Genomic DNA, 22500 nt, shown 5'->3' on the forward strand with positions numbered 1-22500 from the left:
AACAGAGAAATTAGTTGTGCAAGCACTTTTTTGCATTCTATTAGACACTTATGACTCTGGAAATGAAGCTGTCAGCTGAATAGATAATTCAATCACTCCATTCCCAGGTCCATAATAGTGAGCTGGGATCCCATCTAATCTTTTTCTTTTGTGAGGAGGGCTGGTTTGGCCATGGGAAGGAGATGAGTGGGTGCTTGTCTTCATAACCAATTGCAGACCCATAGGAATGGGTCACTAGGACACTCATATCACTGTTCTAATCATATTTCATTGGAGATAACAATACTGTCAGCTGCCAAATTAACATTGCAGGCAAATAAAATTGCATCCTAGTTCATATATATATGAACTGTGTCTGATTCTTGGAGATTGCCTAGACAAGTCCCTGCAGTTTTCTTGGCAAGGTTTTTCAGAAGTGGTTTGCCACTGCCTCCTTCCTCAGGCTGAAAGAAAGTGACTGGCCCAGAGTTCATATATAGTAAAATTCAAATGCAATATTAAATACTGTTAAATATCAAATGCAATTTGTCATCTACCCAATATTAAAGAAACAATCAAACAAGAGCTAAACCTTCTGAAAACTCATAGAACTAAACTGAAGCATCAAGCACATTCATAATAATCTCCTACTGAAGTTAATGGAATTTTAATTTTTTACTATGGGTGGATCCCCCCAAAGTATACTAAATAAAAAGCCAGAGGACAGCAAGTAAAAGGTTCAAAGAATGTTCAGCAACCAAGTTCAAACAAGAAAGTGCAGTTAAAAAGGCAAACTAATGTTAACTTGACTATGTTGAATTCTGACTTTCCTTTTGGAAAGGCAATGAAAGAAAACAAAATATTCAGCATCATCAAGGTTCACCCCAGCATTTTATACTATGTAAAAGGATTGTACATTTTGTGGCAGAGGCATCATGCCAGTGTAGTTAAAAAGTTAGAAATCAGAAAAGGAAGCAAAGGGGATTACTGTGGGTGATTTGCAGCTGACGGATAAAAGCCTCTTTCAAGATGCACTACATATGACAATAGCAATTCTTCAGGGAAATAGGATGCAGGCAACATTGATTAATTTTCCTGGGAAGGAAACTTTTTTACTTGCAAGCACAACCATATTGTTTGATCTTTCTTGTGAGTGGCTTTCAATCATAAAACTCTACAGACATAAGATTACAGTTTCACACTTACTACCAGGATTCAAGTGAAGATGTTCATGCTACCACTTATTACCATAAGTAAAAAGATAGGAAATAATTTTTCAGATATCTGACATTTGGAACTGTTCTCTGGGGAGTCAGAAACCTGAATTCCACCTAAGCTGGAGGACAAAGAATAGTCAAACCCAAACCAAACCAAACCTGAGACTTAAGCGGCTTGCAGTGGGGCTAAGATTCATTGGCATATTCTGTCCTAAGCCATGAATCGATTTAGACCAGCTCCTCCAATCTCCTATTTAGGCTGAAGCACAGGACATCCTATAATCCCCAACTAGGTGACCCAAGAAAATGCTGGTTGAGGATTATGGGCACTGAAATCTCACACCCAGAGAACACAGTGTTGGAGAAAACTTATCTCAATGGTGTTAGGAGCTGCAGGGAGAAAGAGGGAAATGGCTGAATTTGAGGTAATCCTAAAATCTGTGCTGTGATTCCTGGCTTTGAGTGTTTTCCATAGATTGAAAGACAGCAGACATACTATACACAGAAAAATCAATCTATAATAAGAAACCATCTCTACATAGCTTGCTAGACGACTTGCTCAGCAGCTTGATTAATAAAAATTGAAATCCAACCAAACATGCCTCAAGGCTGCGGCCTGACTCCTATGCACCTGCCCTGCTTTTTCTTCGCTTTGCAAAAGCTGCTGGTGGTGGTCCTGGGGCTACAACTGAACCCCGGACTCCGCCGCCCAATCCTGTCCCTGCTTCATCATTGTCCCACCGAATGCGGGGTCTCCACATTCCAGCCTTATTTGGAATTGTTCTGCTGCAGCCTCTTCCAACTTTTGCCAGCTTGACTGAGAATTAGGGGAGTTGCCCGGACATATTCGAAGGGCCTGGCTGCAGACAGCTGCTCTACCCAGATCCTGGAGCCTGCCTGGTTTTGCTGCGCTGTCCCAGCCAGAGGCCATTAGAAGCAAGTAAGGCTCCAGCGAAAACGACTGAGTCCCCGCCTAACGTGGATTTCGCCTGTCCTCTAAATAGGAGACCCTTGATCGGACTCTCTTCTATAAAGCAGCGGCCTTCTATGGAGGTTAATGAGATACATTCAAAGGAGCGCTTAGTATTTCCTTCCCGCTCGAACAGAACAATCTGACGCCTCTCTACTCAGAAGTAACTTCCCCCGGACTTCTGCTGCGGCGGCACAGAACCGGGGAATGCAGCCTTTTGACTTTGCAGCGCTCAGAGGACGCAGCCAGTCCACTTTCACGTCCCCTTCACGTGAAGACTCTCGTCTCTGAAACCGTGGCAACCCGAAATATCAGGATTTGAGATTCGAGGCTAGTCAGAAACGCTTTTCCCTGAGATTCCCTCCGAGATAAACTGGAGGGGGGGGCTTGTGGGGGAATGCGTTATTTGCCAGCTAAACTCTCTTGCGTGCTTTGGGGTTAATCAGCCCCAGAACTGACTAAGGAGAGGGAAGGCTTCTGCTAGGTCCTTCCAAACAGGGAACCTGGCTCACAGGAGATCTCAGCCTTCGTTCTGTGCTGGGCAGATCTCAAGAGAGCTTCTTGGCTGCTGTAAGGTGACATCCCTGGGCTCTGAATTCCGAGTCTCAGCAATGATAGGAATCGACCTTTCCCAGCAGGGTCGCGGTAGCTCTCGCAAATCAAATCGTGTTGCTGGGGCTGTTTCCCTTAACTACAGGGACTTCAGCTTCATCTCCGAGACCTCGGATATACCTGAGGAAGCTTGTTGGGCAGCGGGCGGTACAAGATAAGTCCATAGACCGATCCCTTGCTAGGCTTAAGACGCGTCTTACTTGCAGAAGTAACAAGAAAACTAAGTAGCAGTAGCGGTAAAGAATATAACAATAATGTTAATTCCAGTTTCCCCCTTGTATTTCCAATATTCTTCATGCCCCTCTAGGCTAGGATCGCGCAGTGGAAACTCATTTGCACCTACTCTCGCCTTCGCCCCACACGCTAAAGTACTGTACCCTTCGGTGAAAGCAACGGTCTGCATTTTCACAATATATTAAGCTGTAAACGTCACTGGGGATATGTAATACATGCATTGACTAGCTTGTGGTTCAGCGTAGGGTGGAACGTAGCCGCTCTCGTTTCGGGGTGTTAAAGACCCCAATCCACACGACCGACTGCTGGGAAGCTTCTGCAGTGTTGAGGTCTCTCCTCACTTGAGGCTGCACCGAGAGGTTCGAGCCCGGCCGCCCTTCCTCAAGGAGTCGGGCGATTTTCACAGCGCCTGGGCTTCCAAGACACAACCTCATCCACAACCACTCGGCAATCCACCCTATGAGGCGAATTCATGGCGAGCAGTTAGCTTATGGTTCGCTGCATGGGGCACCGCAACCAGCTAGGTTGAACAAAGCAAACGCGAATTAATGGTGGAGAGGCGTATCGTGGGAACCCTACATTTCAAGGAGTTTCCTTTTCAGCCTCGCCTAGCTGCTTCACTTCGAGCTGGGCGGGTTCCCTCGGTTTAGGAACGATGGAAGGAAGGCGGCAAGGCCGGGGCGACCGAGGGCCTCAGCAGCTGATCGTTTCGGCGCATTCCGGGGCAAAACTCGAGCCTCCCGGCTTTCTAAACGGCCGTGCACAAGACGAGGCACCGGACCGCTCTTCCCCTTCAAACACGGCGCGAGGAGTTCCGCGGAGCCTCTTAGGAGAGGCTTGGCTTCATCCAGATCCGTAATGGCGAAGGACCTCCGACTACACCCAGGCAAGTGGGGGAGAGAGAAGCCGACGTTTCCTGAAGAGCAGAAGATGCACCTCCCCGCCGCTGCTTTAAGACCCAGAAACAGGCGGGGGGGGGGTGGCAGCGGGCTCCTGCCTTCCTGATCTCGAGCTGCGGGGCGGCTCTTTCAGGATGTAAGGGACGGGGAGACGAGAAGACCAGGATAGCCCTGCCTTGGTCAGCGCATCTGGGTTATCTGGTGTAAAACTGGCTGGGGATCGGCAGCGATCTGAAGCGAGTCCTTGACCGCCGAGACCTCAAAAGAAACGCCGCGCAGCAGCTTCCTTTCGGGCCACATGAGACCGCCAGTGGCTTCATTTGACCAACGGCAAAAGCGCGGCTCGATCTTTAAGGAGGCTGGGAAACTACCTTTGCAGGCCTTCAAACCCGTTTCCTTTGCAAATCAAGGGCAAGAGAGGGAAAATCGTTGTTGAGTTCAAAGTGAGGTGGATTGCTGCTAATCTTTTTTTAAAAGAGTGTGCTCTCTTTCTATGCACGTACATATGATGCAGATTACAGAGCAGAGATGAACAAGTATTTGTTATTCGGGACTGGTGTGGTCGCGTCTGCCTCGCGTTCGGTACCTTTATTCCTGTTCTGCGGAATGCACTGTGGCGGCATTTGTAATTTGAATGAATAGTTTGGAATTCTTCAAAGCGATTGAGCAATTAATTGCTCTAAGCCCCACCACCGATCATCTCAAAAAATCGATTCTGCTGGTGAGAGAATTTGTATATAAATCGATTCATTTGGACAGAGTTCAGCTCAGCTGCTTAGTGGAATCTACTTCCAAAGCCTATGTGGAAAAAGCACCACTGAAATCAATGCACAGTACCCATTTTCCCCTAGATCAGACTGGTTCCAGCCAAAGTAACACACTTCTTAAATCAAGCCACCTTTAAAAGGAGAACTGAACAGACACATAACATGTGCTGCAAATGAGGTTGGGGAGGGTATTCATTCTTATTCCTCTTTACTTGGTCGAAAGCCCATTAAACTGAAACTGCCTTAAATCGCAATCAGTGGAAGTGCTTAGTTTAGGCTGGATTTTATTCAAGGTCATTGCTTCTTCGCCGGTTAATCAGTGAATAGATAAATCAGATCTAAACAGCTAACTCAAAAACAGTTCACACTGAAAAGGGAAGGAGCTCTTAGATCAGTGGAAACATCCCTGCTTGGATGAAGTGAAAAAAAGGTGAAAGGTCCCCTGTGCAAGCACCGAATCATGTCTGACCCAAAGGATCCCTGCTTGGATACCAGTTGCTAATAACCAAACAGGGAGGGGGCATTTCAGAAGGAAATGGGGGGCCATCAGGTAAGGTGATGTGCAAGACATTCTACCCTCAGTTCCGGATAATGTCTTTTTCTGACCGAATCACTATCAGCTGGATCAATTTCAGTGGGAAACCAGGACTACTTCCGTAATAGCAAATGTTACGCCGGTCTCTATTCGGACCACAGCGCGTGTTTTCGCGCAAGCTATTGATTTGCCCAGACCTTTGCTGAGGGTGGATATTGAAGAGCTTCATAACTGACACGCAGGAAAGTGGTTCTGAAGCAAGGTGATCAACAGCGCGGGACTTTCGGCGAGGGTTATTGCAAACCGCAACGTCCTCCGACCCTCACTGGTATGCTAGCTCCTCCTGAAAAACTGCGCGAAGCAAATTCATGTTGATCTTGACAACTCTGTTTTGTTTTTATTTGAATAATTGCCACGGGTTCTAAAGGTGCTTTTTAAAAAAATCTTGTCGTTGTGCAATGATGCTAGGATGGGAAAGCTTTGCAGCAAGACTCAATTCTTCAAGAGGCAATCGGAAAAGCAAGTCAGTTTCTCTCTGGATCCGAAATCTACAACTACATTGTTTTGTTTGGCGGAATCGAGAATGCCAGGGCAGGCAAACGTTGGAGATAGACAGGATTTTCCATCAGGCCATATCAGAAGATATGTCGGTTCAGACAGACGATCAGATAATCGTCATAAATATTTTTGAAAAACCCAGGTGGAAATGCCAAAAGCTTTCTCGTCAGCTGGAAATGGGCATAATATATTTGGGGGTGACAACTGGGTCAAACGTTGCTTATGCTTTGCCCGCCACTCCAGTGGGTGTAAATTCAAAGACACCGAGTCCTCCTTCGGTGGGACCGTTTCTTCTAAAAAAGAGTTTGGGTCCTTTTACCCGGAGAGTTTTTTTGTTTGTTTTCAATTCTCAAATTTCGTCGGATTAGCTTCAGACCTGCTACTGACAAGCTGATCTTTCACGCTACTAGTAGGTGAGAAAGCCATGCAGTTTAGAGAGTCTAGGCTGGTACTCCTTCCTTAAGTTCCTGCAGAAAGATGCTTTGCTGCTGGCTCGGAGTGCGTTTGGCCGAGTTACTCGCCAGAGTGGCGGGCGGGGCAGTTCGGATTCCGTCTTTGCGCCGGAAAGCGGCCGCGGCACTAATGTGTGTACCTCTTCCCGTCTGTTGCCTCGAGTCCGCTGCGCCACGGAGTGAAGAGCCCTCCCGGCTGTGCGATTCATTAAGCGCTGAATAATTTATCCTCCTGTGATCCAGATGAATAGGGACCTGGAGAGCGAGCTGCGACTTCAAGCTAGCCTTGTAAAAATCTCTCCGCCCGCCCCTGCATTCCCTCTGCAACGTGGGAAAGGTGAGGGAAGCTGAGGTGATGGGACTGAAAAGAAGAGGGCTAGAATTCAAAAACCAGATGAGGTCAATTTCATTATTCTAGGTTTTCTGGTTTAGTACTCCGAGACTCTCAGTAACTTTGGGGAACTATTTTTTTTAAATAAATGATGGAATATCAACAAATACATCCATTTATTCAACCACCCCCACCCGCCAAATCTCTGCCACTTCTGATGTGCTTCGACACAACTCCGCCCTTGTCTCTTTTCCTGAGCTTCTTCCAACAGAGAGAGGCCTCTCCCGGACCCTAAGCCCTTTTCTTGAAGACAGCCCGCTAATCTAACCTAGCCTGGGCAAAAGAGAACGGCCGGGGGTGAGAAGCTTCGCTTCTCTTGGTCAGAGGGAAGGAGGCACCGCGCCCCCCCCTCCGGCAGGAAGGACGAGGGGCTTCCCAGAACACAGCAACTCACCGACAAGCACACCGTTTTTCATCTGCAGGTGGTATAACCTGGTTCATAGCCCCGTCGGTGACCCTTCCTTGGGTGCCTCTTTCCTCCCTGGATCTCCTCCACCGCGACCTCTCTCTCAGGGGACAAAGAAGAGGCGTCGCCTTGGTGAAAAGAAGCTTCCCTCAGGCGCAGGTTCTCAAGGAACGTTGCGTCAAGATGAGCAACTCCGCCTTTTATGGAGACGCAGGGTTTGGGTTAGTTGATTAATTGGCGAACGATGCTGGTTATTTTCTGGTGGACATGTTCAGGAGATGGCAAAAAGTTAACAAGATATTTGAATTGAGTTTCCCTACCCCGAAACCCTAACAGGCGACAATCCTGCAGCAGATCCATTTCACACGTTTCTTGGTGACGGTGCAAATAGGGAAACCTTTTTTGCTTCGAAGCCCACCCAACGGTCTTCCACACAGCCGTAAAACCATTATGCCCCTCTCTACTGGTCTCCTCCTAATCCCACCGGGACGTCCTTTGGGATGATACCCTGGGAAGAGTTTTACACCGACCAGAGCCCGGCTATAATCCTCTTCATGAGCGTGGTTTTCTCCTGCTCTGTCCAGCAACGAATACGACGTAACGGGAATGTGCCGCCTCTTCTACCTTGCCTGAATCGATGCTGCTCGTCCTTCACCTAAATGAATGTAAAACTAAGGAGGAGCTGGCAGTTTCGCCTTTCACATTCTTGGTCAAAACTCCCTCGATCGAAAATAGATCCTAAGCCTATGCTTTGACGCTGGAAATAACGTTTCGAGGGTATTTAGAAGTGCAGACCGATCAGATTTAATGACACCAAAATAACGTTCCCTGTCTTCACCTATAAGTAAACCCGCGGGACATTTTCTGCAGCGAGTTTAGATGGCGTCGAAACGCTTCCGAGATCGCCTCTGCAGCCGGACTGACCTGTACTGCAAAATCTCGTCCCCCATCCCCAATCGGTTATTTAAAAAGTATTTCCACTTAACCCATCTTTTTTGGAAATAAGACCACTGAGAGCACTGGACTTCACTTCCAGGGCTGCAACTGTAACTCTGAAGAGTTACTTCTGGCGAAGACTCTGTTATCGCAAACAGATAGATTGCCACTCATTTCTGTCTCTCAGCATATTTATTTCCAAGAAAATCCACTTTTTTTTTAATGGGGCTTTTTCTTCCTTAAATCCCCTGAAACCCGCCTGGTTTAAAGTGGCCGGGCTCTGATCGGCCTGGTGACTAGGGCAACAGTCCAGGAGAGTCGAAGGTGAGCCGACTGCGTCGGGAGGACAGGGGCGCCAGACTGTTTCCTTTTTCGACGGGAACTCTCCGAGAACAGGCCGGCGGGCAGCCTTCGGAGCCACCTTAGGGCTCGTCTCGCTGCCCTGAAAATTCTCTCTTGGCTCCCCTCAGTCCGAAAAGCATTTCCAAGGTTGGGCAAACCTGCGGGACGCGCATACAGTCCTGCTGAAGCCAAGCTAAATCGTTGGAAGCGGAACCCCATTTCCTCGCTAGTGATTTATGACGTTTCCTAATCACGGTTGCCGCGATAATGAAGCCCGAGGTTCTTAGTGCAGCAGCACAGCGATAGTTGAGTAAGAAGCTAAAACCTAAAAATCCTAAGTGAAGAATGGCAAAAGAATTTGTAAGGGTTCGGTGAGAAGCATGTAGGGGACAGAGCGGAAGCGAGGCAAATTAGGGGGAGCAAGGAACGGCCTACAAGACAAGCCACGCAAAGCTCTGCTTGAGCTGATACCTAGAAAAAGCCTCCAGCTCCGGCTGGTTTTGTGCTATGCAGCGGAATGGGGTGGGGGGCCGGGAGAACCAGGATTCCCCTCGCTCACCGGGAGTGTGTCCAAGAAGACGGACCCAACTTCAGTTTTCCGAGGACTGAGCGGCCGCCTGACCGCCTTGGGCCCACCATACCCCAGCCGTGGGTCGCCGAGGCAACAAAGCCTTTGGCGGCGCTCACGCTGCACACTCAAGGCCAGACTTGAGGGCCCTCTTCTGGGGCCGCTCACCTTTTGCCCTCCTTCCCTTCCAAGCTCGGCCACCGATCCCGGTCGGGAGAGTAAGGCCGTTGTCTTTCCGCAGAGGCTTTTCTAAAGGGCGCTTCTACTCCGCTCCGCTTTGGCAAACGAGCGCGCGCGGCGCACTTTCTCAGAAACGCCAAATCCCGCGAACCGAGATCCGAGGCCTCGCCCGAGAAAGGGGCCGCGCGCCTGGAAGCTTTACGGCCTGATCACCAGTACTGCTCATGCTTACTCGGAAGTCAGTCTCTGGTGTCCACGAGGTTTCCTGTTCCCAAATGAGGGCCCCTAAGACTTCAACAGTGGGGCACGACCGGGCGGGTCCGCTGGCAGCTTTCTCCCCTGACACCTCTAAGCCGAAGGCGATCTGTATTTCCCCCCGCCCGTTTTTCTTGGATTTTCCGACGTCTCTCACAGGACTAGAGGCGCCTTTACAACCTGAGAGAAGAGCCCCTCCCAACACGTGTTGGCCTCTCGTTCTCTTTTCACACCTCGCCGTAAAATGTGGAAAAAGTGGGGATGTGAATTTGCACTGCCGGTTAGGCGTAGTCAGAAAGGAGTAATGAATATTAAACCGCTCTGGCTTCGTGAACGAAAGGAAGCTGTGCTCACGGGAATGAGTTCTAATATTAACTTCGGGGTATTTGTTCCTGCTAGCTGACAGGGAGTGGGATGCCCAAGCCCTGGAATGGGTCCAGATTTTCCCCTTTAACCGCACCATCTTAAAAATAGGACAGCATCGTTTCCGCACGTGTGTATCGGCTTTATCCTCCGTTTCTTCCTTTGCCTATGTCGCCTGGAAAACGCCGTGTCACGTGTGTGTGTGTGTGTACGCGCGCGTGTCTAAGGAGTCGGGTTCCCGGATCAGATGCTTAGCTGTCAGGCGACTGTTTTGTTGCGGCCATCCGAAAGGGGAGGGCGAAAGAGCAGTCCGGCGAACCGCGCGGCCGGCGGGAAGCCCCGGCTCCGCCACTTACCGTCCTGCTGCTGAGTGTCACTGCCGCTGGTCAGCCCCGGCGACTCCAGGAGACTCCGGCCGCCTTCTCCGACGCTCTCGTCGGTCTGAGCCGCCACCAAGTCGCCGGCTTCCTCCAGATCCAACAGGTGGCTGACCGAGAAGTTCTTTTTCGCCTGCAGGCTGTCGAGGTTGCCGGGGTTCTCCAGGCGCGTGGCTAGGACGGCCGGCTGCCTCTCCAGGACGTGCCCGTAGCTGGAAGTCATGGCTTTGCCTCCCCCGGCCAAGCAGGAGGAGGGGAGCCAAGGGAGAGGAGGGCGGAGGAAGTCCCGGACGAAGGGCGCCCGGCCGTGCCCGCCAGCCACTGCCGCTTTCCCGGGCCGCGAGGCTGCTCCAGGTAGATCCAGCCGCGTCCTCCGCCGCCTCAGTCCCAGCAAAGCTTGACTGAAGCGTGAGCCCCTCCACCCGCCTGCGACTCCCTGGCTGGGCGCGTTCCTCGGACAGCCGGGCGAGCAACGGAGGCGGGAGGGGCGGACGTCTTGCCGAGGCTTTCCGCCGACTTAGCGGCGCAGCGGAGCCTCTCGCCCGCGAGATGAGGGCAGGCGGGCTGCTGGGGGAAGTGCGCGAGCCCCGGGCCGCGCACTGCTGGGGCTCCCGACCAAGCGGCCCTCTGGCACTTGTAGCGGCGCAGCCTGGCAGGCGGGCGGGCGGGGGAGCTCGCAGGGCCCTCGGGAGGGTAGAGCCAGACTTAACAGGAGCCTCTAATTACGTGGCAAAGGCTTTGTGCTGTTTCTGACGTTTCACAGACCTCCTTCCTCCCCCCGCCCCCGCCGCCGCCGCCGCCGCCCCCTTCCAGGCCGGTCTCGGCGAACCCTCCCTCGCATTTAGGGATCCACTTTCCCACCCGCTAGCCGGAACGCGCGCGCGTGGCGATTTCCCCGCGAAGAGCCAAGTATTCCTCCCCCCGCCACCCCCGAAGAGCCGAAAGCTAGGAAGCCCAGGCGGACGCGGGAGATGGCTCCCAACCTCGGCTGCTTATTTGCTTTGCTAATTAACGGCTGAGGAGGATTAGCTGAAGGTACTGCCGGAGAATCTCATTTGCATGGCGGGGCGTGCGAGGGGCTCTTAGGAAACCATCCCGGGCGTGGCTAATCAACTTAGCTTCTGCTAGACTTTTAGTATATTTTTCCCCACTTGCCCGGAATGTTGCTTCGGGCCGCTAAATTAAACGAACGGAAAATAGAGCAGCGTGTATGAGTGTTCTGTTTTCGACCTAGCCGACTAGATAAATACAATACAAGATCACCCTACCTAGTCCATTTTGTACTTGATTACTCAGTGCTTCCCAAGATGAATGGGCTCAGTCAAAAGCTCTTGTCTTTAGCCTTTGCCTCAACTGCAATTTAGAATGACTTAGACTTGCCTGGACAACATCAGACTGGCCTCTGGGTTACACATCTTGGCCTGATCCCTCCCCAGCCCTTGCCTTAAAAGGCCTTGTCTTCAGCAGATGGCAGCACCTTGTTGATCTCCACTAATCTTGAGAATGGTACTGTGGGTAAGAATGTCCTGGTTGGGGCTTGGATGGGAGACCACTAGGAAATCTCAGGGTTGTAGAAATAAAGAAAAATGTCCCAGAAGACACAACAGCAAATTGCCAAGAAAACTACATGGAATCGACAGAAATTACACTGGGCTGAAGGAGTCTTTACCCTTTGTGTTGTCACTTCATTTGCCAGATTTTTTTAAAAAAGTTTCCCTCTTTTAATCCAAGATACAGTTTCAAGGTGAGTAAAAACTATAATGCACCCATTACTCTGGAGGTAAGATCAGATGGCCAGTTGTGGTTCTGACCAACAGAAGTGAGTTATGCTGGGAGGTGTGGGCCTGCTTCCTCCCCTCTGGTCACTGGCCAGCTTCCACCACAACTCTTTCCCTCACAGCCTTTGTCCTTTCCGCTAGCACTTGGTTTCCGGAGTTGCTTTCATATCAGTTGCCTCCCCTTCCACCCCTACCAGCCTCATTATTTTTAATGCCAACTTTTCTTCTGGCTTCTCACTAGGTAGGGAAGGAAAAAGCAGAGGTCTACTATCTGATTTACAGAAGAAGAAGGTGCTATTTGCACAACTCTGCATTTGCACAGCTAGGAAGCTGGGGAGATCCAACAGCCTTGCTTTTCCTCTCTGCAACATCCTGAGAGTAAGGAGGGATATTTAAATGGTGTTGTGTTGATTATTTTCATGTTTCCCTATTGTCAATTTCAATTCTTTCTCCCTATAAAGAGATCTGGTTGCCCAGTGACTAGTCAGTGTTTCTCTCCCTCTCCCTCTCCCTCTCCCTCTCACCCAGGGCCACAATTATGGTAGGGTCTGTCTCCTCTCTCAGTCTATTTCTGCCCTGGTGTCTTCCTGTGTGGCGTCTTGATTCTTTGCCCAAATTAGAGTCTGCTTGGCACTGCATAGTTACCTTAGGACTTTTCATAGATAGATATGATTTGGAGTCATCTTTTCATGTGTTTCTTAATTTCCTATCATATTTGACTTGTGAGATGGCCAAGTAGGAGGAGGGGCAGATAAATCAGCCTAGAGAAGTTCAGAAATTGCAGAATGGCACAAAGATATCTGTGCCACCCTATTTTTGCAGCAGTACCTTAACTGATGAATCTCCTCCTGCTGGCTGGTGATGTGCTGAAGAGAGACCAGAGCAAAGCCAGAACATAAAACCAATCAGTTTGCCTAAAACAATGGTGGCTCTGCAAATCTGAACCATGAGTGGCAGGGAGTCCCAACAGAGGCAGGATAGGGATTTGCCCTCTTAGGGACATTTGCCCTGTTTTGTGTTGACACAAAGGAGAGGGTGTCAATAACACCAATGTATCCAGACTTAACTCTTAACTCCTAGCACTTTCAGTAGGAGAAAGTGAAGGAAAAGTTTACTTTACCCATTAAAATCAGTGGTGGTAAAAACAGCTGACCCTTTGTTGGATCATGCCAATAAACTGAATTTAAGATATTTCCCTGCACAGGACATTCATTCTTTCTCTTTGTCCAATATGGGACATGGGAAGCCCACAACAGAACAGGAACACCGTTGCAGCCTCCCCTTTGCCTTCTTCAGCAACCATCACTGAGAAGCATGTTACCTTCAGCAGTGGAGGAGTCACATGCCCATCATGAGTAGCCAGAGGGAGCTTTATTTTCAACCTTTCCTTTCAGCCATTTTAAACATTTAAGTGAGTGGGTATTGCTACAGCTTCTGAGGGCGCCTTCCTGCACTCCCTTTCAGGGCCAGGCTTTTCATGCTGTTCAGAGATGTAGCACTTTTGTGAAAGAAATCCCCAAGCTGTTCATTGACAGATTTGGGAGACAATCCATACACTTGGGCAAGACCAAGGAGAGACATGAACAAGGAGAGTCTCAGAAAAACCAGATCAGCAGCAGCCACCACCCCACAAAACACCTCTATCCAAATTGATAGAGGGGGAACAGGGATTGATTCACAGGTGAAGACAGGACCTTCATATTTCTCCAGGAGCAATTGGCTACACTTAAGAAAAACTGCTGGGGAAAAGAGAGCTTTTTCATTATTGTTGCAACACCCCTAATTGGAAGTCAAGTGGCTGCTTGAGGTATTGGGAAAGACCCAGCAAGGTGAAGTTCTTCATGGTTGTCCTTTTATTGCCACTAAAAAAAGAGGCACATTTTAAGGATTTTCTGACCCAAGTGCCCAATAACCCATCTGGCTTGGAATACTAGGATGCACTTTGATTACTGGAGGGATCGTGCAGGAGCTGGTGCTGCTCTACTTCAGGTAGCCAGCACTCAGAGATGCCTCTTGCTTTGCCTGAACTCAGAATCAGCTCCCATATTCAAGCTCAAAAGGGCCATTCTAGCAGAAAGGCTTTCCGTTTAAAAAACGGGGCTGTGAGAATCATGTACAACCATGTTGATAATACTGAAACGTGATTAGGAGTATTTTGAAGTAAGACAGAATCCAATCCCTTCATTTTTGGTCAGGGAATAAGCTAACAGCTAACATAAGAGAATGCAAATTTTTAGTTTACGTGCATGCCTACATCTATGTTTTCACCCAAAGGTAAGATACAGCCCTCAGCCCATTAGCTATTGAATCATAAGGCTTTGCGTGCCTGCCCCTGTATTAAACTAATGGCTGATTGGCCTCAGGTTGCTCTCTTGCAAAGTCAATGTTTACCTAGCAAGGAACTCAGCCTTACATAGCAGGCCTACTGGCAACAAAAGGGCTGCAACCATTCCTGATTCTCTGCTGGATGGCTTTGTATGGCATGTGTCTCCACAAACACATTGGTCTCAGGCACAGGGTCTTCACACAGAGGTGATGCAACACCACAGACAGAGCTCTCATCTGATTTCCCATCTCCTCAAACTCAGTGCTTTTTAATGAAGACCTTTCCTTAAATGTGGAGCCCCAAAACAATGTGGACCTCTCCAAAATGTCATAGTTTTGGAGATTAAAAAAGAAACCCAGGGAAGAAGGAAGTAAAACATGGACCTTCCTTCACCAGGTCTCAGTGCTCTCTGGATGGGGAGAATAACAGGACAGAGGGGGAGTGAGTGTGCTGTAAAGGTCAACCAATGGCGGGGAAAGAGAAGGGCCCCTGTGGTTCAGTGATAGGAGCCAGCCTGGGCTCAGAGCTGCCACAGGCAGGCCAAGATTTCCAACCCCCACCCCTGATTTGGGAAAAGAACATCTGATGCCATCAAAGGCCTGTGCAGATTGAAACCAGATGTGCTTCCCCTGGTTCTTGCCATGCATTTAATTAAGGAGCTCTGGATGGGGAGGAGGCTGTTTTATCCTGTCTTCTCTCTCATTCAGGCTGTGTAGGATGCTGCCAGGCTGTTTACCAAGTTAGGGACAAAATTCCTTCAATGCTTCTTTCAACACTCAGAGACACAGATACAGGCATCCATTCTGAAAGCAGAATCTTCTTAACCACCAGAAAACTCTTCCAGATAACCTTGGACAGGGAGCCCATCCCCTCCTCTTCTATGCATATCCACATACAATGAATGTAAAAGAAATAGTAAAAATAATTCCAGGCATATGCAGAGCATCTGCCCTCCCTGAGCATTTGCAGTTGGCCCCTATGCACCCGCAAATAAAACCAAACAAAGTCTTCCCAGGACAAAAGGAAGGACTTTCTGTCCTGCAGTGTTAGGTGGACTGGAGATAAATCCCTCTACTGAGACTCAGTCTAACCCAGCATCCTGTCTGCAGCGATGGCTAGCCAAATAGCCACCTTTCTTATGGACCACTAATTGCTGCTGGGATTTTTGCAAAGAATGCTGATCTGTGTGGAACTTAGACTGACTCAACCAAGATCTTTTTTCTTTTGTTTTGAAGCAGGAGCACTTAAATACAATGAGGATAGCATCCTGGCAGGAACCAAGTGTGTGCCTTTAGACAGTAATGTAACCCAGTAATACTAGCCTTGCTGTTTTGACATTTCCAGGATCATACTGTGTCCATGCCTATGGAAAACAAAAACAGAAATGACACCTATAAGAGCACCCCCCCCCCTTTATATAACTCTGGAGTCCCAGGGATGAGAATCCGCTGCATTTTCTTCTCAATGAATCCTACTTTTTCCTCTACTGTTTTTGTTCACTGCAGGCAATGCCCAGTATATGGGAATGGAAACCCAAATTATTAAACTAAATCTTGGGATGATATTTTAACAGATTCACTGTCAGCTTTAAACATTAAATAATGTTAACAATTTCAAATAGTAAATCACTTCTGGATGGTTCCTATTCAATCGGTGTGCAATCTGGGGGTCGTTCTGGACTCACGACTCCTGCTAGAAGAGCAAGTGGCAGTTGTGGCTAGGAGGGCCCTGGCACAACTTTGAGTTCTGTGCCAGTTGTGCCCATTCCTGGATCAGGAGGCTCTATGCTCAATCGCTCATGCCCTGGTCACCTCCAATATGGATTACTGTAATGCAGTCCACATGGGGCTGCCCTTGAAGAGTATTCGTAAGCTTCAGTTGGTGCCGAATGCAGCAGCACAAGCAGTTACATGTGCACCTAGATCTGCGCATGTAACACCCTTGCTGGGGGAGCTGCACTGGCTGCCAGTTTGCTTCTGGGTCCAATTCAAGGTGCTGGTGATGACCCATAAAGCCCTACATGGTATGGGGCCAGGTTATTTGAGGGACCACCTCTCTTCAGTGACATCCACCCATCCGTCATATCCATCATATCCCTGGCATCCTTTGGCCAAAGCAGCCACATGGGCTATTTTAGCCATGACACCAGTGAAATCATCTTTTTAGAAAGCAATAAAAAGGCCTGTGTCTCATGAGAAGGCAGATATAGGGATAAGGAGATACCAGGAGAGCCTTGCTGCAATAGAACAGCACCCAGGGCCTTTGAAGAAGAAATTAAATGCTAGACAAAGGTAACTCTATAGGGCAACACCAGAAGCAGGTATTTCTGCCCACCTTGGTTTCAAGTTAATTTTTGCTAGATAAAGACAGACCTTGTCATTTCTGCTGCAATAATTTGTGCTGATAGCAGTGTAAAAATAGTTTCAACCTGACTTTTTTCTACACTATTCTTTTATGCAGCAGGTATACTCTTATGGGATGACACCATTTCAGAAAGCAGCTTGGCACTGCATGATTGAAATTTTGCCCCCTCCACCATCTAAACTCTAGGATATCTCGAATGCAGCTAGAAGTCTCTGACATCCTAGATTTTCTGAGTGAGAAGTTGCATTTATTTCATGCATTTGTTCATAAGTCCTAAATCTCTTATAAATCCTTTTTGTTAGGTGAGTTCTTCTCCCTGCTGCTTATAATTTTATCCAGCCCACATCTTTCCTTTCAGTGTTGCCTTTTCTACTTCTTGTCCAACCCCCAGTTACCCTGCTACAGTTGGTAGAACCAGGCCAGTATGCTGAGGCTGCACCTTCAGTGTCTTTAAAGAGGAATCCACACCCCTCTCTAACTCTTTTCTCCATTCCCTCCTCACATCATGGTTTTCTCAGAGCCAGATGAAATGTCACATGAAGGCATACAAAGTTACTCAATTTCCATGAGAAAAACTGTTTTTAGAAGAGCAATTAGGAGTGGGAAAACAGCATTTAACTCTTCTCCTGTCTGCTGTTATTCTACTCCAAATTGCTTCCCAAGTGGCTTTTCCTGTCAAGAGTTTTGCTAGGAAAATAATTATTTATTTGGAATTCTGGTTTCAGAAAAATCCTGCTTTGCTCTGAGCCAAAAGTTATATCTGATTCTTCAATTCCAACTCTACAGCTGAGTTCCCCTCCCCAACTTTAAGACTTGCCAGACTCCTGATAAGGAGGGATTTTATATATCAAGGAACAAAGGTTTCTGAAAATGTTTGTCTTGGCTAACTTGTAGGATGCAATGCATTCTCTCAGCCCAGTTACTGAAGGCTGACACACACTAAGGCTGGCTTCACACTTCATGAGGTACCATTTTGTTAAATGTACTTTGTTTGTAAGCCATTTGTTTTTGGCTTAACATAAGAAAGTCCACCTAGTAAGATTTAAAAGTATGTAAGAACTAAGCCATTATGGGTTGTTCAACAACCATGATTTTAAAAAATTGATGAGTAACTTATCTAAGAAGTATCATAGACCTGTTGTTTGGGCTATTTGAAGGAAGGAAATAAAATCCAGGTAATTAGTATGTGATATTACTTCCCTCACATTGATGAAAGCTACTCCTTAGTATTCTTTGAAATAAAATTGCAGAAGGTATTATATGGATGTCCAATAGACTCCCTTCCCTTCCCTTTCCCATAAGGCATGCAGTCTAAATTTGGGGGGAAAAAATCAGGAGTACAACATGGTGAAAGATCTTGAAAGGAAGGGCCACAGGTTAAAGAGCCAGAGGCAGCTTTAACAAATCTGTATGGTCCCCATTCTCCCACTTTGACGACAGCAGGCCCCTTGAAAACAACTTACTGTTTAATAACAGTAAATTGCATTCAAAGAGTTTTCCGCTCTTTGAATTGCTGTGGCTTCTCATACAGATTTTTGGGAATTCAAACACAATGAAGGTTCTGTGAATTCCCCATTGGGGAGCCTATCACACCTCAGCAAACTATAACGTCCAGGATCTCCTAATAGAGAATGCCTGTTTAAACCAGTTTAGTGTGTTTTCAGTACTGCCAGGCTACTCCCCTGACTGGGGTTGGGGCTGATGGAAAATCCTTGAGAATGCTCAGGAGGATCTGAAGATGTTCCAAGGGTGACTAGAAAAGGGAGCTGACTTTTGGCAAAGCTTCTAGGTATCTCTCCGAAGTGGCCTTCTTTTCAGCAATCATTTGAAGAAGGCTTGAAGAGTGGCAAACCTTTGCTTTAGCTCTACTCTGCCTTCATAAGATTAGCATGAAGCCAAATCATAGTAGTTTCTTACACAATTACTGATTTACTCAGATCACTCCAGAAAAGCCAGACTAGGGCCAGGAAAAGGAAGACGAAGCAAGAAGAAGTACCAAAGAGGAAAACAGCAACAGCCAGGAAAAGCAATAATTATTCATCAGTAAGAAAGGCTATGGTTGAGAAGTTACATGTCTGTCTGTCTGTCTATCATCTATCACCTATCTGTCAATCATCTGTGGCCAGGAACCATAGCATTACAGAGTAATTGAGTTGGAGTGTTCTACTAAAGCCACTGGGCCCTTCCCTTACTTGGCACACACATCTAAAATAAAGCACCCCTGAGAGACGGCTGCCTGTCCTCTGGATGAATATATCCAATAAGGAGGACCAGAGCAGGTTAAAGCATTGGGACAGAACTGGGGATACCTAGGCTGCAGTCCACTCTCAGCCACAGAAGCTCCCTGGGTCATTAGGCCATCGCTGAGTTTCAGACAACCCACCTCACAGTATTATTGTTGTTGAAAAAATATGAAGGAGTGACTGCACTGTATGCCACCCTGAGCTCTTGAACAAAAGGCAGAATGTAAATCACAAAACATAAAATAAACAAAACAAAACAAAACAAACCTACTACCCCTATGCTCCCCTGTTGGGCTTAAGAAAAAAATTTACCACTGAAGAGTTGGGGTTTGGGTTAAATGTTTTCCATAACTAATATCTCAATTGCTCACAATTGCTTCATTCTTGCAAAACTGAATTAAGAGCTATGGTCTTACTTAAATTACTTGCCTGCATTATATTTTTTAACCTAGCCTGGTGTGGGCTTCTTCCATTTTTCCCCTTTCCAAAGGATTTTTTGGGGCTCAGGAAGCCTATGATAAGTTTCCACAGTCCATTCAACTTTTTTAAAAATCCCAAACATCTTGATATCATCTAGAAATGCCACAAGCAGTTGAAAATTAGGCTTTAGAACTCCAAATACCTCAGGCAACTTTAGGGTGAGCAGACCATCAGAGTCCAATCAAGTCTACGAGAGGGCAGCAACTTGAAACCAAAGTTTATTCTACTTCTCCAAAACATTAAGAATGCATGTTTGAGTTCATGTCTCATGCAGTCACGTCAGTTTAGCGTTCAGCACTCACTGCATCTTGTTACAAGACTGATTGAGAACATGAGTGTAGTTAATGCAAATATTTCTTTCAGAAAGAGTATTCAGTGCATGTAGAGCAGTTCCGAAAAAAGATTTGAACTCTGGACTCAAACTAAGAGCCTCTCATTCTTTACCACTGTAAGGTTTTCTCACTCACCTCCTGATCAGAATCTATACAAGGAGATCAAAGAATGTTGGGTTGGGCAGTGGACATAGTCAAGCTTTGGAGACTATGTTGCACACATTTTTAAAGCAAAATGGCTGCAATGGAGTAGCTTCTCCTCCCCAGAGCAGCTTCCACATTAGGCATGGCTAGACCCAAACACTGATTTACAGAAGACAAATTGTGCTGATTAGCCCTGAGAGCATTCCAGGGTCATACATTATGGTTGATTTTAACCATAATTTGTTGAATAGCTCATAATAGATGGGTTTGTGCCTACTGAACATAAGCCATGGTTTACAAACCCTAGTGGCTGGGTTCCCATCACATGCTAAGCAAAAACAAACCACCTTGTAGATCAGAGTGACGCAGCCTGAGCTGAGTCAGAGAGTAAGGCTGAAGAAGTTCCAAGTGGTGCTTCAGTGGAGCTGCTCTTTCATGGGCTCCTCTGTGCCTGGGAACTGAGCAGACTCAGAACTCTGCGCAGAGAAAGCACCCGAGTTTGGATAAGCTAGTCATTTAAACAACTTTTATGACCAGCCTGTGTAACGAAAGCCCTCCGGGGTCATCTTGAAACTTTAATCAGTGCCAGGGGTCATTGGATAGCACTTCTAGACAGGAGACAGGGGCAGTCAAGAGGGAGAATATGTAAACAAATAAGGGCACATTAGTCCCCCTCTTCTTTTCAAGGAACTTTTAAATCCCATTCTTTAAAATGGAAGGGGAAGTCAGAGTTACGAGTTAGAAATACTAAAATAGGCATTACTGCCTACAGGAAATAACAGATATCCTGCAAAATTTGCAAAAAAAGAAAAGCATAGGAAAAGGAAAATCAAATCCATTGCCCCTTCCCCTTCCCAAGGTCTCCCTCCCTCCTTTGCAGCCTGAAACTAAAGTTTGCCCTTCTGGCTGCACTCAGGATGGATATCAGATATCACTAAACCTGAAGGAAGGAACCTCTCTCCCCCTTCATCCACTCCCCTTTACACCCCCCCAATTAAAAATGCACCCAATAATCAGAGCACAGGCAGACAAATTGGCACCACTGAACTCCCCCCTCAACCTTCAAATTCTCTTTTTGAAAAAGGAAACTTCAGCATTTAGTCACAATTCACAAATATTTGGGGATTATGTTGCATGAGGAAAAAACAACGAAGGGTAGTTCTTAAAAGCTTAGACTTTACCTCACAGAAACTAAATTTATATGTTTCCATAAATCTCCCTAGTAAGTACCCATTAAAGTACCATTTAATTTAATTAAAATCTCATTGACTTCTAAACTTGTCTTTAATCTTTAAAAAGACACTATGTCATTTGCATCCTCTTTATTCATTTGAAAATGTTTCATTGCATGTTGTCATGTCTTTAAAAATATAATAAATGAGAGTGTTTGGAATTATTGTTAAAGAATTTTCCGCTTAGGCTTTGGTTTTGCAAAACCTTGAATTCATAAACAAAGTTACATAAATGCATGGACAAAAATGTCAGCAGGGAAGAAAAATGTCTAATCCAGAATCTAGCTGGACTAAACAAATTTCCATGTTTTAAGGCACTTTCCCCTTGACTGCTGTTTGATTTGATTTGTTTTTATGGAAACACAGATCTGAAAATTTTTAGTAAATAATGATTGTAGTAAGTACGGAAATATCTTAAATTTTGGCAGTAAGTGTGGTCCATGATTTCCTGGAGCATATGAGGAAACTCATCCAGGATTAGACTGCACAGCTAATAAGAAAATATCACCACTCGAACTGGCAGAGTAATTCAACATTGTAATTGTTGGTGGGAAAAAAAAAGAATTCCATGAATATGGAAGACTCTGAGGAAGTCTCCTGTATTGTTGCATCCTTCTGTTTTTATTTGGGAAGCGGGGAGGGCTGGTTCTCTTGGGGTCATGGGCTGCAGCATTCATCCTTCTGCTCATGGCAAGATCATTTTAGAACTCTCGTGCAGCTCCCTTGAGGTGGCCATTTGTGCTAATTCAATGATGTCGCAAATATATTTCTTCTGTTTCCTCCCTCTGGCCTGAACAAAGAAGAAACATTCTGAGCATGTACTGTATGGTCCTGCATCTTAAACTCACTTAAATTATAACAGTATAATAACCATACGAGTGCAGTGGACCTTGACACTGCTAGCTAGATGGATGCTACATCCATTTACTTAGGAAAACAGGCCACCATTTGGTACATACCATCACATACACTTTTTAATAACTTTTATAACTATTTATAATACATACATGATCTACATCCTTGCTCCAACAACAACAAGAAAGTAAGGATGTAGCCTCTGCTCTGGTCTAACACTGGTCCTATCTGCTTGCTGCTTTCTAAGTGACCATTTCAGCAACCTCAACCCAGGTCAAGTCTAAGATTCAGCTAGAGCCACTCACTGGATTCCTGATCTTCTCCACATATCTTTTCCTGGTTACTTAAAGCAGCCGCGCTCCAATCCATCAATTAATTATGTGCCCATGAGCAATAAAAAAGTGACAGCAAAAAAAAAAAAAAAAAGATAGTGCAAACCTGCAGGAGTTTTCAGCAAATCAATTATTCCTTGATAAGCTATAGTAGGCTATGCTGCGGAAGCTCTTTCATGTCCCACTGAATTTTTAGGAATCAGAATCATTTCCTTGCTGAAAACAATTGCAGTATTTTAAACCAAAACTAAAACAAGGAGCATCTGTAGCACTAGCCAGCCACCCATCTTGACCCCCAAGTACAGGATGAATTTGAAGGAATGCTGTGATGAGAGTCATCCCTAATGGATGCTGGCACAACCTTGGTGGGCTC

At 46.7% G+C, this 22500-nt stretch overlaps 1 protein-coding gene across 1 annotated transcript in view; it reads right to left on the reverse strand.

Moving 5' to 3' along the window:
* The window catches only part of PRRX1 (paired related homeobox 1), a 71171-nt gene extending 60473 nt beyond the window's left edge, over nucleotides 1–10698 (reverse strand). The window contains exon 1 of the mRNA XM_063300175.1: nucleotides 10021–10698. Within this exon, the coding sequence (XP_063156245.1) occupies nucleotides 10021–10264 (244 nt within the window). The 5' untranslated portion in view covers nucleotides 10265–10698. The remainder of the gene's footprint in view (nucleotides 1–10020) is intronic.
* Nucleotides 10699–22500: the final 11802 nt, after the last annotated feature.

The sequence above is a fragment of the Candoia aspera genome, chromosome 3 (assembly GCF_035149785.1).
Source record: "Candoia aspera isolate rCanAsp1 chromosome 3, rCanAsp1.hap2, whole genome shotgun sequence".
In the NCBI taxonomy this organism is placed as follows: Eukaryota; Metazoa; Chordata; class Lepidosauria; order Squamata; family Boidae; genus Candoia; species Candoia aspera.